Source organism: Mytilus edulis, chromosome 10 (assembly GCF_963676685.1).
Source record: "Mytilus edulis chromosome 10, xbMytEdul2.2, whole genome shotgun sequence".
NCBI classification, from domain to species: domain Eukaryota; kingdom Metazoa; phylum Mollusca; class Bivalvia; order Mytilida; family Mytilidae; genus Mytilus; species Mytilus edulis.
The window spans coordinates 57,800,414-57,819,394 of record NC_092353.1 but is presented as its reverse complement, the minus strand read 5'-3'; the positions used below and the strand labels follow the sequence as shown (position 1 = coordinate 57,819,394).

At 30.9% G+C, this 18,981-nt stretch overlaps 1 protein-coding gene across 1 annotated transcript; it reads right to left on the bottom strand.

Moving 5' to 3' along the window:
* Positions 1–367: 367 nt before the first annotated feature.
* On the bottom strand, positions 368–18,518 carry LOC139492854 (E3 ubiquitin-protein ligase RNF213-like). Its single transcript, XM_071281005.1, has 10 exons — positions 18,465–18,518; positions 15,185–15,323; positions 14,424–14,507; positions 13,089–13,281; positions 11,750–11,966; positions 8,214–8,288; positions 6,699–6,896; positions 4,117–4,206; positions 3,347–3,540; positions 368–2,415 (listed from the first exon to the last, which is right to left on the bottom strand). Exons 1-10 carry the CDS (start codon positions 18,516–18,518, stop codon positions 2,223–2,225), a joined length of 1,437 nt encoding a protein of 478 aa, XP_071137106.1. The 3' UTR covers positions 368–2,222.
* Positions 18,519–18,981: the final 463 nt, after the last annotated feature.

Below are 18,981 nucleotides of genomic sequence, written 5' to 3'. Positions count from 1 at the left end.
AACTATGTAAACGTTTTAAAGGTAATTGAGCATGACTGAGGGTATAGGGTCAAACATGTTTATGGAAATAAGAAGTAATAATAAAATTGCCTACCTATTACCTTTGACCTTCAACTATCCTATCAAACTTGCCTATTCAATAAATTGAGCAAGCTGATAGAACCAGCACTCACATATCATGTATGTCCGAGTCACTTTGTCCAGGAATGTACAAAGTAATGGCAATTACCTCTCATTTGGGCTGGAGAAAGGAGAGAGGAGAGCTGACAAGAAAAAAATCTTATACTTTTTTTAAACATTATTTAATAAAACATCTAAATCATGTATTTTGAAAGACTAAAGTTTTACCTTACAAATCATAACAAGGAAATACATTTGATCTATCAAAAATTATGTGAAAAAAGAATAAATATAAAATTACTATTTTTAACAATTGGAAATGTATGGTCCACTTTTCATAAAGCGCTTAAAACACTATGAGAAAATCTTGTTTAACAAATACAATGTAGCTGTAAAATTTTATGACAACTTTATACCATTTGCTGAGCTTAACAAGGCAGCAAAATCTAATGAGTCATCTCCCTAGTCATGATAGGGACACATTTAAAAAAAAAAGGAAGATACACAAAAAAATGTATGAATTGGTATTAAAACTTATTGATAAAACAAGAATAAGGATTTCATAATTAAAATTGATTAAAATTAATTGCTGAATAAAAAAAAACTAAATAAGCAACAAAAACAACAATGTAAATCAAACAAAAAAGATAAATATACATTTTGTAACTAACTGCAATCAAATAACAAATAATACTGATGATTAATGTGTATCACAAACTAATGACTGATGCTTTCAAAATCATAAAAATAAATATATATGTAACATGCTTTAACAAGTAACTTGCATGAACACATACAAAAAAAAAGATACTAATTGTTATCTGACAAAGTTACATGACAGTTTTTCTATCAATTGTCAGCTGTCTTGAAAGCCTCTAGTATAAACACACTTTAAATTTATATGTAAAGGGGTAAAGTAATGTCTAATTATGGTCTTAAATTTGAAGTATATCTGATGAAATATTTTTGACCTTTACTTTTACATGTAAGTGTCTACTTCAGTTGATGTTAAAGATTTGAACTGATTTAGTTATTAAAGACCCTAAATTTCAAGTTAAAATATGAAAAATCTATCAAATATGCCACTTTTCAGATTGTCTAAAATGTATGAGGACCAGCCCCATTCAAGTTCAGTGCCAACCTGTATATGTATATTACTATCAAGACTGAATTAACACAAGAGGGGCCAATTCAGTTTGAGACAAAAACATTCTAAAAAAAAATTAGCACACACGCTAAAATTGTGAAGATTGCAATAATTGCATAGGGTAAAAACAGGGTCATCACTTCTTATGTGCAATACAATAAGTTTATAAAAATATGCTGGACATACATCTTTATTCCAAGAAGGAAATACATGAACTTGGCGTCAATGCCGAATGTGCTGCACATAAAATAAATATATATACACTAAAATGTAGAAAAGTTTTCATATCAAAAATGAAACTACAATTATCTTTCATTGATATTTGTGAACTGATCCCTTATGAAAAATTTCAAAATATATTTTGAGCTTAATTTTGATATTATTTCTATTTCTAGATTTCTTGTTATCCAAATACACTGATTTCATAGACAATCTTAACAACAAGCATTTAAATATAAAAGCCATAATCAATCTATTAATTCTAGCCCTACAACCCCAACTCATGAAAAGTGTAATAAATTACACTTTAAGAAAACAAAATCACAGTAAACATATTTTTAACAACAAACAACCATATTGCTTATTTATTCAATTATATATTTTAAAATTTTCACAGTTTGAAAAAAACATCTATCAAGGGGCATTTAGTCTAAGATGAAATTAAGTTAGTTAACAACATTTTTTTCATATATGCAATGAAAATTCTTGCAGTATATTAGTAAAAATGGCTTGCAACCCCATAGTTACATTGGTTTCATCATATTGCAATCACTTTTCATATCTAAAAATCATAAACAATGTTTTTCTTTCCTTAACAAATCAACAGCCATCAGACTCAATTTGTCAACTAAGAATACATAAATCAATCTTTGAAATTTTTAACCATAAACAAGAAAGTCAATATTGCGAAATAACACAAACTTGTAGGTCTCTTTTATAGATGCACATTGGTCATCTATAGCATCTGATCCTTTTTGTCAGTAAATATTTCATTAATTGTAATCCATGTTTCTACTGAATGACAGCAAAGTAGACGGGATTCTCCATCTTTAGGTAGAGCAGTAACAAATCTTTGAATCCAGTCAGGTGTCAGAGCTTCATTTGCATAAGGGGGATCATACAGATAAGATTCAACTGCTTCTTTCAATCTGAAAATAAAAACTGGCCTTACTTACATAACTTTAACAGCATTGTTACTAAGACTTCAATGATCCTGTAAATGGAAATTCTTTATGTACTTCAAAACAACTCAGCATCTGTACAAAATGCTATATCCTTTAAGTGATATGTAAAAAAAAAAAAAAAATTTAAAAATCTTGTTCGTAGTTTTAATTAAACTAATTACATAAAAAGGTTTCAATAGCCAACTACCATACAAATTTATAGTTTAAAAAAAAAATAAGATTAACAAGTTTAACTGTCAAATGCTTACAAAAGTATTGAAATAAATTAACCAATAAATTTGGAGCAGGGGTATATACATTTGTACTCTCTCCCTGTATTTAAAATAAGCATAAAACATCAGATAGTCTCTTTTGTTATAAGTTATTCATTGATTTCCTTACTTGCAGGATATTTTGCAGCCACTTTACCTACAATGGTTGTTGCATGCTCTAGAAGTCTTTTTTTGCAAGGTCCCTATTTCATTGATATAAACAGTTTTACTTAGTGTTACTTACCTTTATTAAGTTCATGAACTGTTTAGCCCAGACAACAGTGGAAAAAATGATGATAAAAGATTGAAAATACATGCAGATAGCACATTTAAATCCAACAATTTTTTATTGTTGGCATTTAATTGTTTTTGTATTTACCCATGAAAATAGTTTTCTTATATTGAAGACTTGACGACTTTAATAGGCAACTAGTCTTTACTACCATATGTTAAGAGAGTCAGTAAGATAAATTCGTCACACAGAGTGCCAGAGACTCAATACTATATTACAAGGTCAGTAATCTGCATTTACTGACCCAGAATAAATGGAATCGTGTCTGACACTAACACGCAGTGTAACTATTATGTAATAATTCCTGATCTCCTTGTATTCATTAACACTCATTCCAAATATAAATACATACCCAACCTTGGACATATCAACAGACTCCTCATCTTTCTGAGGCATGTCTATAGTTAACAGAATGCAGTCAAAGATCATCTGTGACAAACTTTCTAGATGTTCTACTTGCAAGATGTCCAAGATTTCATACAAAGTGTCATTTTGTTCTTCAGAGGGTTTTTGTTTGAAAGCTGAGGAAATATTATCAAATGACTCCTGCAAATAAAATTCATGAGTAATTAAAATAATGAGCTTTCATTGGTTAAAAAAGGCCAGAAATAACATAATTTACATATGCACTTAATTTTGCATCTTTTACAGTTCCATCACAATGTAGTTATTGCAATGAAAGTTCATATGTTTGAAGCACTGACAAAATTGTATTGGAATAGTATTTCTATTTGTGGGATAGTAACCTTTGAGGATTTCCTACATCACCTAATCAAATTGATATTGAAATTAGTACAAGTTTTATACATAGTTAAATTTCTGTCAACTGGTCAATTAAGTTTTAATGATACCTGTAGAATTGTTTTTTTAACATTTGTTTAGTATTCTAATATAGTTTCCTAACTTAAACAGCTTACATGAATTGTTTAGGTTTTGATTTTTGATCTGAGCGTCACTAATGAGTCTTATGTAGAAAAAAAATCACGTCTGACGTAATAAATTATAAGCCAGGTACCTTTGATAACTAATAGGTACCCCTAAGCAGAACAGCTATTAAAAGATAGGCGAAAAATATCAGAGGGACATTGAAACTTATAAGTCGAAAAAATTATAAATACTTACCTTGTTATTGTTTTCTAGACGTTTTGTTTTCTCAAGCGCCAATGTCATCCACAAACATTGTATATGTTTACATTTACAGCACTGTTGTGCCTGAAACAGAAAATAAGTAAAACTACTCAATAGGCCGTTTCAGAATCTAAAGCACTATGGGTAATTTCATTTTTCGTACCCCAAAATGAAAATAACGTCACGTCATTGGCTGAATTTTAATTGTTTGGGACGTTTTAAACCAATCACCATGCTTTGGTGTACACTTTTGAAAATATTACCCAGAATGCATTAGATTCTGAAACGGCGAATTACTTTTCTCTGAATTGACCCATTTCCTGAGAGATGAATATGTTCTTTTAATTTTGCAATCATGCTAATACTCTTAGATATGGTACTTGTAGTAAGGCATTAAAAGCTGATACAAGTGCTAAGATTACTGTATATGTATGTATGTTACCGAGAGCATTCTTTGATATCATAATCTTCCTTTCCTTTTATATCATTATTCTTGCTGATCGTAATATTTAATACAAATATTATTGTTTTTATTTTTAAAATGTTTTTGAAATACATTCCCTTACATACCTTTAATTTAGGAATAACAAGAATGTGTCCACAGTACACAGATGCCCCACTCGCACTATCATTTTATATGTTTAGTGGACCGTGAAATTGGAATAAATTCTCTAATTTGGCATTAAAATTAGAATGATGTTATCAAAAGGAACATGTACACTAAGTTACAAGTTGATTGGACTTCTACTTTATCAAAAACTACCTTGACCAAAAACTTTAACCTGAAATTTGCACTATCATTTTCTATGTTCAGTGAACCGTAAAATTGGGGTCAAAACTCTAATTTGGCATTTAAATTAGAAAGATCATATCATAGGGCACATGCATGTATACTAAGTTTCAAGTTGATTGGACTTCAACTTCATCAAAAACTACCTTGACCAAAAACTTTAACCTGAAGCGGGACAGACGGACGGACGCACAGACGGATGGACGAACGGAGGCACAGACCAGAAAACATAATGCCCCTCTACTATCGTAGGTGGGGCATAAAAATGAAAATTTGTTTTGTGAAGAAAACTAATTCGTGAAGATAGGTTCATATGAATAACTATTTTCAATCTCAGAAAGCAGAGGAATCTCAAGTCACCTTCGAAAGGCAATTTTCCTTGAAAAATTTTCAGAGAAATTGTAGAAACATAGAAGAAAACGCACCATACATCTACCAATGGAGACACTGTTATATCTAATTTAATGTTTACTTAGGGTATGGCTAATTTCTTTTATAACATTAAGGAGGCTCGAGGGTACAAAAAATTTAGCAAAAGTTGAAACATTTTTGTTTTCACTACAAATTTTATTTTTTACACTGTTAGTTGTTACTTTTTGATATGGTACAAAAATTAACCCAAAAAATCAATTCGTTTTGGCCTCAGATGATTTTTAAAATATTTATATCATTGAAAAACCTCCAAATTATCTCCCTTTGGTGAAAAAATGACATGTTTTTTTAATTAAAATTTGAATAACTTTTTTACCTCATCGGTGACCTATATTTTTTATATTTTTTTTCAAATAAACTGTATCTTAACTAAACTATTGTAAAATTTAAGCGATTTCTATAATTTAATTCTTTTTTTATTTCAAAATTACTTTTTTTATACCAATTAGTTCAACAGAAAAAAAGTGCCTTAACAAAAATGCATGCTTCTTTCGAATGCAGGTTGTGAGCTGAAATGAACGGTGACCCCATATTTTCATTTAATTTTTTCATTAAGTATAGGATAAAGTTTATTTATAGAAAAATATAGAAAAATCCTATATCTAAAAAAACAAGAATGTGTCCATAGTACACGGATGCCCCACTCCCACTATCATTTTCTATGTTCAGTGGACCATGAAATTGGAGTCAAACCTTAAATTTGGAATTAAAATTAGAAAGATCATATCATAGGGAACATGTGTACTAAGTTTCAAGTTGATGTAACTTTAACTTCATCAAAAACTACCTTGACCAAAAACTTTAACCTGAACTTTGCACTATCATTTTCTATGTTCAGTGGACCATGAAATTGGGTTCAAAACTATAATTTGGCAATAAAATTAGAAAGATCATATCATGGGGAACATGTGTATCAAGTTTCAAGTTGATTGGACTTCAGCTTCATCAAAAACTACCTCGACCAAAAACTTTAACCTGAAGCGAACGGACGCACAGACGGATGCACAGATGGACAAACGAACGAACGGAGGCACAGACCAGAAAACATAATGCCCCTCTACTATCGTAGGTGGGGCATAAAAATCATTTATACCTGCGAGCCCCATTAACCAGTAATTTTGTCTTACATAATCTCATAATCTGCTTTAGTAATTATGACCTTGACCGTAGACCTTCAAAATCAATAGGGGTCTTCTTTTATAATATTTCATGCATTATATGCGACCATTTTTTTAAAAACCAAGTTATGTTGTATCTGATAGAAAATAGTTGTGTAAGCCTCTTGAAATGAAAATGACTAACAAATGGACAGAGCAAAAGATATTTCTACATAGATTAACTTTTTATCTGTTACCTTCTGGCTAACCAAAGCTTCATCAATCTTCAATATGTTGATCATGAAATCACTCAATGGACTCTCTGGGTCACAACCAACTGACTTCATAAAACTGATAGCTATGTCTAGTTTGTCAATGCTATCACATACTTCTGGAAAAGTTTTCTGGTTGAGGTCAGTCTGAATCTGGCTAAGTATAGAGGCACTGATTCTTTCCTATGTTAATAAATTAAATACAGCAAAAGTCATCATTTATATCAAAAATGCTGAAAAGAAAAGAACTTTACATGTGTACTGCTGTTGATGGTTAAAGCTTATAGTATTCTAACTATATAGTTAATATGTACATATATTGCTATTAATGCCATGATTGTGGTACTTGCATTCATTCTACCTTTCAAAATATAGCGCATTCTGTATATATAATTATTTTAAAACACGGTTTTTAAACACCAAACACCAAAATTTGCTATATGAGCACAAACTGTAAACAAATGACTCAAAATCAAACCACAAGCATGAAAATGCCTCAACTTAGAAATGAACCATTGCATTTATTAAGATTTATATTTTGGACTTTAGTTTGAAGCTTTTCCATCAATAAATTAACACAGCATCCATTTATTATGAAGTCAACTCCCTCATCAATCTATTTATTTTGTTCAAGCCAGCTTAAGGATGTATACCTAGAGTAGTCAAAAACTATAGAATTAAATTTTTTTCTCAACCTGATTTTTGGGTTTATAAGACTCCTTTTTTGGTCATAAACCTTGTGTTCAAATTTCATAGATTTCTATTTACTTATACTAAAGTTATTATCCAGAAATCATCTGTCTTCTGACGACGCTGACGACTCAGCAGCAACGACAACGTGATACCAATATACAACCAAATTTTTTTAAATTTTTGCTGTCGTATAAAAAAGGAAATGGTGAAGAAAAAATCATATAGTAGTGAACTTCTTTTTTTGCTTTTGCCATTTAAAAGTACCCAATTCTAATGATTTTCCCATTTTTCATCAATTTTTATCCATTTTTGGGCTATAATCATGAAAAAAAATCAATTAAAACTCTTTTCCTACTTTTAATAAAGAAGAATTGGACCAATATGAATAAATTTAACTTAAAACAACTATAGGTAGGTGTTAATATAAGAAAGTTTCATAGTATTGTGTGCTTTTTTCGTGTCAAATTTACCATGTTGTAAATTTTGTAAATTTTTGATTTTTCTCTTTTTTTTAGAACAAAATGGCATAATTAAAGAAAATTTGAAAAGATAAAGTTGATATGGGATATACATGTGTCTGCTAAAATCGTTTATTGTTGAAATCTCGTTCTGGAATTATTTTTAAAACCTGTGATACAAGCTGAAAATATCAATGAATTAAAAAAAATTTAAGATTGATTATAATATTTTTTTAATTCATTGATATTTTCCACTTGTATCACAGGTTTTAAAAATAATTCCACAAAGAGATTTCAACAAAACTGTAACGTCAGAAGAATACATCCTCAAGTCTCTGAGTCTTCCTACCTGTTTAATTCTGTCTCTGAGCTGTATAAATACTACAGCATTGGTAGTTTCTGATCTGTACACTACTGTATCAATCTGTAAAAAGAAGAGAGTTTCAATATCCCCTGTATTGCACATATATATCTCATCTGTCAAGGACAATCCTAAAATAATTTTTATATTTGTTATTTTAAACTTTTTGTTTAAGATTCTTAGCGAAATGAAGTCTTGAGACTGCTGGTAATGCAAGTTCCATATCATTAATATATAGATATATCAAAGGGGCATAACACTTTAAAAAAATGTCCTAGTTGATTAACAATGATCTTCAAACTTGTCAGTCTTTAGTAATATAAACATATGAAATAAGTTTCATGAAGAATAGAAAAAACAGGCAAGAATTGTACACATGAGAGCTCTTGCAATGCAATTATCCGTATTATTACTGTCTCCAAGGGGCACAAGTCTTCTGAAAAAAGTTGATCAGCACAGAAATTTTCAAATTTGTCTAAAGACATTGCTGCTATCAGCCTCCAATAAAAAATTGATAAAACTATGACAAGAGTTTGTACACATGAGAGTGCTTATAATGTAATTTTCCACATAATTAATATTTTCAACGGAACAACTCTTTAAAATATATTTTATTGATACTGATTTTCGAAGACATTGCTGATATTAGCCTACAATATCAAGTTTAAAAAAATCTGGCATGGATTGAACAGATGCATGGCTGGTTACCACCCACAACGTGTAAGAAAGGGGAGGGTTGAGGGTGATTTGGTTGGTAAATTGGGCAAGGGAGACAGTAAAATATATACTGTTAATCAAGAAATTATTGCTAGCACTATTATTGTAATTTTTGATAAAGCACAGGCTTCTAATCTATCCCGCTAACATTTTTAACCCCGCCACATTATGTATGTATGTGCCTTTGTTTATGTGTTACATATTTTGTTTTTTGTTTATTTTTTTATATAAATAAGGCTGTTAGTTTTCTCGTTTGAATTGTTTAACATTGTCAGTTAGGGGCCTTTTATAGCTGACTATGTGGTATGGGCTTTGCTCATTGTTGAAGGCCGTACAGTGACCTATAGTTGTTAATTTCTGTGTCATTTTGGGTCTGTTATGGACAGTTGTCTCATTGGCAATCATACCATATCTTAGCAGAAAACTTAACATTTTAAATTTTGAATTATTTTTTGAATTAATTCCCAAGAGAAAACGTAAACGGGATCGATCGGGATCCCAATGCAATCCCGGTGAAATTGTCGGGATAAGCCAGGATAAGCATCTGGAGGCGGGATCCCATTCGGGATAAATATCTGAAACTGGGATCCCATTCGGGATAACTGTCTGTAGCCGGGATTCCAGTCTAGATGAAACGGGATAAATATCGGACACTGGGATCCCAATCGGAACTGTTTAAAGCTGGGATCCCAATCAGGAAAACTGTCTGATGCTGGGATCCCAGTCTAGTTAAAACGGAAAATTGCATGAACCATAATTAATTTATGTTGTTGAAAATATGCAAGTGTTTTGTTTGTGTATACATATGTCTCTAATAACATCAAGTATAGGTTATTGGTGTTAATTAACAATGTGTATGACACCAAAGCTGTCAGGTGAAGCCAATCACATTTAAGTGTCACTTAATATTCAGTTTGACAGATATTTATAAGTCAGAAAAATGCCGAGATTTTCGCGATAAAAATGATACTGGAGGGCGTCCGAGGAAATGTCAACGGGTGTTTTGCCAGACAAGCTTGGGCGTTTCTAATGTTCCCCAAGTTCTCATAAGTGCGTTTCTATTAGTAGTTGTCTGGCATCAATGATAAGATAATGACTGACGTCGTAAAACGTTGGTTTCTCAACTTATGTAAAATGCAAAAAAAAATGATGACCACGTGCTTTGTTTTCAATTGTTCTGAGCAGTTTGACCCAAGAAAATACTGTCCTAAATAATGCGGCCACTATCTTATCCGCATGCACCAGGTGCCGATTACTAAAGTATTCTTTTCTTATATTTAGTAAAAACTGGCCAGTAATTAATACTTTTATGCGATACCCTTAATTTATTTATAATACCGTTACGGAGACAGATCAACTTGGCCGATATAATTTGGGGCGAGATTGTCACGTCGACTTTTGTGTACTGGTAAAAACGTCATCAAAATTTGTTTACGCTGAATTATGGACAGGACGAAGATGAAGATGTTTTCAGATAAGTGCATTAATAATTTAATTTAACATGTGTATATGTGCATATAATGATTATAAAAATTATTTATTGAGGAACTATGATTTGTATGGTTTTTATCTGAGCAAATCAACATCAGAAAGTCTGAAAGCATAAACATGAAAATATATTTATTTTTAACATATATACAATGAATAAACTTGTTAACTTGTCACATAACAGGCATAAATAGTAGGTATGTCAAAATTTAATTCAGTTGTATGTTTATTTGGTGAAAATAATAAGTCGCTAGTTATTTATCGTCAGGGGATAAAAAAGTGGGAAGGTAATTAATTTGCAAAAAAATTAAAATAACCTTCCAAGACTTCATAATTATTTGGACTAGCTTCCAATCTACTGTACTCTATAAACATTAACATGCAATAATATTTCTATTGAATTTGTTGCTTCAAAACGTATTGAACAAATGATTCTTTGTGGATTTTTTTGATACAGATTGCATGCAGATATTCCAGTTACCATAATTTACTCAGCAATTCTAGTTGGAAGTACAGAGACAGCAAATTAATTAACAGAAAGGAAAACATGACATGTATCCTTTTGCATAAATAACCCAGGAATCCCAGTGGCAGTGCAATTTGAATTGGTGCATGTATATCCTGCTGGTATTTATTTTTGGGATCCCGCTTTTTTTTCCGGGAATCCCAGTATATTTCCACTGGGATTTACATCGGGATCCCGCTTCTTTTACGGGAATCCCGAAATTTTATCCCAGTACATTTACATCGGGATCCCGCTTATTTAGTGGGAATCCCGAAATTTTATCCCAGTGGGATCCCAATTGAATTCCCAAATATCCCAGTGGAATCCCAGTATATTTCAACCGGGATTTACATCGGAATTCCCGGACTTTTGGCGGGATTTCCGAAATTTTTATCCCGGTGGAATAAGGTGGGATCCCACTTGGAATCCCATCAAAATTCCAGCCGGGATTCCAGTGAATTCCAGATTTATTTTCTCTTGGGTTGTCAATGGACCATGGCCTAGGGGAAGGGCCTCAAAATTGTTGGCAAACTGTCAGATACATACTGTTAGTAATACATCTTCATACAAATTATTGATGATATATATAACTAGTAAGTATTATCAAACTATAAACTCAAGCAAAAACAAGTGTTGATGCAGTTATAGCCAAAAAAAAAAAAAAAAAAAAAAAAAAAATCTCATGCTTTTTGAGACTTTCTGACAAAAATATGTCTACTCAAGGACATCAGGTAATTTCATGCATTTTTTGTTTAAAGGACTCTGCCACAATTACGCCTGGCACTTTCAATGTGTCCATCAAAATAACACATACCTCCTTCAGCAGGATAACAGACTTTGTAAATAGAAATCTGTCCATTAACTGTCTCTCCAAGTTAGTAAAGTTATATTCCACTTTGGTTCCCTGACCTACTTCAAAGGAGTAAGTACAATTGGCTAACACCATTGGGAGTAAATCTCTGTCTGGATGATAACTGATCAAGTGTGCTGCTGACAGGTCTTTTACATTGACTTTGGGGAGACTGTCATGTCTGAAACATTACAAAATGTCTATAAATACAGAATTATTCTACATTTTAGATTTTATTAAATAGAGTAGCTATTTATATATAGTTGTCTGAGTGCTTTTCCTGAAAAGAATCATAATAAATTTCAGATTTTTTTTCTAATTGTCATCATTTTACAGCAAATAATTTTTTTGTTTTTGATAATATTAATTGTATTTAATCTCCATTCCAATGAATATTTATGTCCACAAAAAAACTAGAGCTGCTAACATTGGTCTATGTGCATATTTAATAGAGGACACACTAAAACATTGTAGGCCAGAAATGCAGAATACAAGTCATGACATAAATGTGTTTTGTAGATCTTATATTGATGATAATTGAGTCTGTTTATTGTTTCTTTATCTTCTTTAGATTTTTCTAAGAACACAAAACAAGGTAAAAAAATCCTCATTTATTTGTCTAGCTGATCATTCTTGCAATTTAAAGTTTCTCTCGATAGTTTTCAAGATAATAGGCAATAATACAAAAAAAAGTCCTTTAAGGGCAATAACTCCTATAAGAAGTTGTCTGACAGTTTTGAGGCAAATGGACAATTGGTAATGCTCAACATTCTAAAAATGTTTGCTGCTGTCAGATTTTCTTTATCAAAACGTTTTTCATAAATTTCAAAGTTGTAGACAAAACTTGCATTTTTACCCCAATGTTCTATTTTTAGCCATGTCCACCATCTTGTTTGTCAGGAGGGTCATTAGACACATCTTTTAACTATATATCCTAATGATGATTCAGATTGTGGCCAAATTTGGTTATGTTTGACCTTGTAATTTCAGAGGAGAAGATTTTTGTAAAAAGTTAAAAATGGACAACAACCAATACCAAGTCACTTGGTCCTTTGAACCAGGTATGTGATCTTAAAAATATGTTCTTTCAAATATCAAGTTGCAAACAACTGCTTATTGAATATTTGCAGTTATACAATATGCATCTGGGTGTTTAACATTTAAAATTAGTTCCTCAGAGTGTTAAGAATTTAATCTCTGAATAGATTTATTAATGAACAGTGATGGAAACCCCATCCCAAATAATTCATTGTAAGTAACTGAATACAAATCTTTTCACTTATTTTTTTCTAATTTGACATACTTAGTTTTACTTTGTTGACAGTATTTCTGTAAGAATAAGTTCTGTTTCTCCATTAAAAAGAACAGTAGGGCATAAGAGCATAGTCCAGTGTCTCTCTCAGATGGCAAAACATAAGCTATTGGTGTTCTCTCCTCCATTCTTCTACGACAATTGTCTTTAGACAGGTAAACAAAGTTACCATTTATAGGAAATCCTGTGAAATATAAATCCTTTTACTTTATCTGACCATATGTTAACCTTATTATGCTGAATAAACCAAAACACATATTAGGGCAATCCCTTTATTGACCATAACAAATGAAAGTTCATTATGAAAGCCTCTTAAATTATTCATTTAAAACAAGTAATCAGACCTGCCTTCATTTACAATTTGTTGGGTGAAATGTTTTTTTTTGTATAAACGGAACACCTCAAAACAGGCATTCAAATAAATTAAAAGGTTATTTCAGCACATACAAACTCATTCAAACAATATATAGAATCAGATCAAAAACATTTATGACGATACATTTATATAAAGAATCAACAATAGAGATTTTGAAAAGGAGTAGGTCCAGTAAGACCCCTTTTTGGCCCCAAAATATAGCAGTTTTACAAAATTGTTAAAATGTAAAACTTTAAGTTATTTATTGGAAAGTAGAATGCTTCTGCTACATAAATATAGGCTGTTTTTGACAATACAGTGCACGTTTATAAGGTACTAGCATCATTAAGTCATGCTAAATTACTGAAATATTCACAATTTAAGCATTTTAGTTAAATTTTAGACGGTTTCCGTCTTAAAAGAAAGTGGCCGCATTTGTGTTCATTCTAAATATTGAAATGTAAGTTGTATTTGATGATAATACATAACATATATAAAGGTTGAGGATGAACACGGATGTGGCCACATTCAATTTTGACAAAAATCATCTGAAAAGTGACATTTTTTGGCATATTTGATAGATTTTTTAAATTTAAGCTTGAATTGGAGCATTTTTAACGACTAAGTCAGTTAAAATCTTTCATATAAACTTATTGAATCAACTGAAATAGACACTTAAGTGTTTAAAAAGTGTCCAAAAATTTTAGTTTTATCCAAAAACAATATATTTACTATAGTTTAGTGTAATTATGTATTACTAGCCTCTGCTTCAGGTATGTATAGTTCAATGAACTGATATATTTTGTGTGCAGTAGGTTGGTTTGCAGACATTTCACCTCAAGAGTATCTGATCAGTTGACATTTTTCAATTTAATGTTTTGGGGTTACTGTCTCATTTATAATTACACTTTATACCATTGTTTAGACATAAAATAGTTTAAAATAAGTAGTATACATGTTTGTATACATACCATATCCTTCCAAAGACTGATGGACATTCTCCCAAGCTTGTTTGAAATCATTCCAACAAGACAGAATTTCAGATGATCTTGTATCTATATAATGTAAAGAGAGCAAACAAAAAATAAAAGTTTTTCTGTTGACTCAAATTGATTCAGGAACTTTATATATATATTTTTTTAAATGTAACAAAACTTTACTTTAAAGCAGTAAAGTTTTTAGATACAGATATTTTGACTCTTGAAGTTGTTTTTTTCTAATTTTGTTTTGCAACAAAAACTAACCACTGGTAAAACAAACTCAAATGATTTGATGAAATGATGTGGAAAAGTTAAACTCATACTTAATACATCTACTTGAAGGTTTAGATTATAATCAAAATAATTAAATCTAGGACTTTTAACTTTACTCTGAAAATGCCTCAAAAATATGTGTAGATATCCCTCAAAGAAAGGACAAGTTATTATATTAAAGGCCATATATTCTGGCTCCTTAAGCATGAAGATCAAAAAGTATTAAAAATCAATAAAATGACACACTTCAGATATTTGTATGTTTGCTTTATCTATAATAAATTTTCAAGCTCCAGTCTTGTCATTTACCAACTTTTTTAAATTTTCCCCAGTTTTGAATAATTATTAATATGTTCTCTTTCCTATTCCTTAATATTGGTAATTATAATGTCCTGGCACCACCCATTTCCCCCCAAAAAGTCCTTTCCTGTCATTCCCATTTACTTATTTTTTAAAAATCCACTTATAACACTTTATACCCTGAAACTCCATGAGAACTTTATCCATTGTTAGTCCTAATGCCTCTGTTCTATCTAGTCGCCTGCTGTATTTCTGTATCAGCATTTTCTGAAGTCTTATAATTCCAGGTACAAATCTTAAAGCTCTTAGGAAGTGCTCCTGAAAAATGAAATAAGTTACTGTACATATATAAATATAGGCACTTGATTGGAATGGTATGCAGGTATGTTTCCAAATTTGAGTTTTTTAAAGGCTGTTTGATCAAATTATGATGACAAGATACAAATAGTCGGGTCAATCTAGCATAAATTTGACCCTAACCTTAAAGTAATTGCAACAGAAGATTTTTAAGTTTTAATCTGTAGCATAATGCCCCAAATAAACACAGAAAAAAGTCCCATCAAATCTTACCTGAGGAAGACTAAAAAAATCACCATTTCAAATTCCTATGGAGATTTGCATTGAAAAGGGAGATAACTCTGCAAAAAAGGCAGAAATATAAATAAAAATTGATACAAAATTATAACTTTACCGCTTCTATACATCAGAATGTATTGATTCTTGATATTTAAGCAGTCTTTATAATATAACAAACAACTTTAAAGGTGTTTTCATATATTTTATCAAGCTATAATCTAGATTTCCTAATTCATTAGTAGACCATTTATTGAATTTTTCGACATGTCAAGGTAAAGAATCTCAAATTTAATAAAAATAATGAAGCATGTTTTCTTCTTTTTGTGGTTTAAAGTTTCTTTAACCAAGTAAGATGCTGAAAAAATATAATATACAGATATAAACAATTCCAAATTTTCACATTATTTTTTCAAAATGGTCACAAAGCCACAAACTTGCAATTTCTTTAATGAAAAATGCACAAAAAAAATAAAAAATACCCATAACACTTCGATTTTGTACATTTCATGAGCAGAAGATTATATAATTTAGTCAATTACGAACTTATAACCCCATCAAAGTATCATACTTTACATAAATTTTAAGAAAATCAACCAAAAACTGACCAAAAAAAAGTGCTGATTTCGAGTTTTCCTCAAGTTCAATTTTATGGGACTTTTTTCTGTGTATATTAAGAGCTTAATGCTGTAGATTAGAACTAAAACATTTTCTGTTGCAATTAGTTTGAGGTTAAATCTTAGTTTGACTGGACTAAAACAATATCTTGAAAATTGAAGATTCGATATATTTTCTGTGTTTAACAAGGCTGATCTAGTTTTTTTTGTACGTAATTTTTACCTAACAATGAAATTTGGACCTTGAAACCAAAAAGAATATTTTGTTCTACAATGTACTTATAACAATTAAAGTACTATAATTCTATATCAATCATTTTCAATTGTGGTATACTATAAGTTATCTACGTTCATAACCGTAGATATGGATATTTAAACACCCTGAAGTATCCAAGTACACCCTGAGGCGCAGCCAAAGGGTGTACAGGGTACTGAAGGGTGTTGAAATATCCATATTTACGATATGAATGTAAATAACGAATTTATCCCCGGTCTTAGTCTAAATCTGGCGATTTTTAGAGAAATTCGACCACAAAGTTTAACTTGAAAGTAACATTTTTTTCATTTTTTTTAAATATCTTTTATTGAAATTTGGGATATTGACACATTTTTAATGGGGTGAAGAGTACTACCTTTGGAAGAACCCTACAGGTAGACAAATATAAGACGTTTTTAATCTAAAGCCAGAGAAAGTGAAATGGGTCGAATTTGGAGCTCAAAGTTGTGAGAGTTACATCATAGAAGGTGTGACGTCAATGTGGGTCATTTGCATAGCTAGGTCAGTAGTCTCATTCATTGACAATGTTGCAGAATAGTGATGCATTTACTAAAATGTGTGCAAATAATCGACATAATAAGATAAAATCGTTAGTGTAATAAGTATCTAATTATACAGACATCATGGATAATCTACAGAATTCGATATTTCATAAGGAACAACCATGGAACTAAGGAAAACGCGCATGAATTTCCCATATATAATGGATAGCAACGTCAAGGGATATGGGTTAGCAACACTCAGGGGCTATGGGTTTTGTAACGACGTGCGTTAACCAATCAAAATCCTTGAAATATACTAAGCTGGGGATAATAATTTTTAAGACTTAATCTAAAACTGAACTCACATCAACAAAACACAAATTTTATATAGGCTTGAGCACAGAGTTACATTTTTCTTGAATTCCTAAAAAAAAATTGGTTCCAATGAAAATAAATGATAATAAAATTGAGAAAGGAAATGGGGAATGTGTCAAAGAGACAACGACCTGACCATAGAGCAGACAACAGCATGAAACCAAAAGTATGAAACCAAATTGATTTGTTCCTTCTTTATTTATTTTTTTTTCAAATTCAAATTCTGTATTTGAAACTATTTTCATGTTTACATCAGTCATACACATACCTGCCAACTTTTGAAAGTGCCAATGGGGGTTTTAGTGCGCGATAACAATTTCAAAGGTTACAATTCTCTGCGACATATTTTGCGCGTGCTGTTTTGTGGTCTAGAAAAAGTGTCATATTTGTATGATGAGCTTTCAAGCCTTTTTATTAAGTTTATAAATTGCATGATTCTAGTTATTATATCAGTAGAAAAGATGAACATGTAGCTATAAGCCCAGAATTTATTTTCATGTGTAAGGATATAACATGATTGTTGACTTTTCCAATTTAAAATTATGCACAAAGAAGGACCTCTATCAGGTTGGGAACAACACCTAGGGGTAATCCCTCAATGTAAGGACATTAAAACCCACTTTTTAAGTACAAATGAGCACATGTCAAACTATTTGAAGAAATCTTTTCCCAAAGAACTATACATGATCTAAAATGTATCTGGTATTATATGGTCAACACATGTACAAGAATTTTGAAGTGTTCTTGGACTTTAACTTCTTTATTTTTCAAAATAATTGGACCCCTCATTTAGAAAAGTTGTTCCAAATATAAATTATAATGAATTTTTCCATTTTTAAGTTAAAAAGTGTTAATTTTTCTATTTTATTTTTTACAATAGTAAAATGATCCCTTGTCTTAGGGACAGTCCCTCATTTAAGGGATACCCCTCATGTTGGGGTTGTTCCAAACCTGTTTGTTTGGTCCTTGTGAAAAATAAAGAATAGTACATTGTACTTTAAATGATTTGGTAATGAAATTGAATACATAAATAATAGATGTTACAGCAAGTGTAATGTCAATAACTAAGTGAATAAACTACTATTTATTATCTTTATGGAGTACTGCATCATTGAATTTTGTAAATCAGCCATGCCTTAATTCTTGATCTGTGTAAGAACCTCATTGAAGGTGAAAAATCATCTGCCATGTTCACAATTTTACAATTCTGACTAACACATAGAGGAATACAACACAAGTTCAAAATCTAGCATGTTAGAATAATCTTGAGAGAAAACGTTTTTGATTGGCTCATTAATTTGATTACAAGAAACACAGAATTTGATTGCCTGAACACAATTGTCTTCCCTTGAACACAGTTCAAAATCAGGAACAATCAAATTTTTCGTGTAGATTTTCACAAAATCTAGTTTCAGATGTTTTTCACGATCACGATCGTGCAATCGTGACAAAGGGTCAAAATCGTGTAGTACACGCCTTTATAATCCTGAAAGTTGGCAGGTATGCATACAATTAACAAAGAAATTATTTTTTGTTTACTGAAATTATTAGGCGAGTGATATGAGAGCCAAATTTACATTTTTAATGCACCTAACTAACACACGGCTAAATTATTTATCACTAGAAAGCTAAGAATGTGTACTTTCTAAATA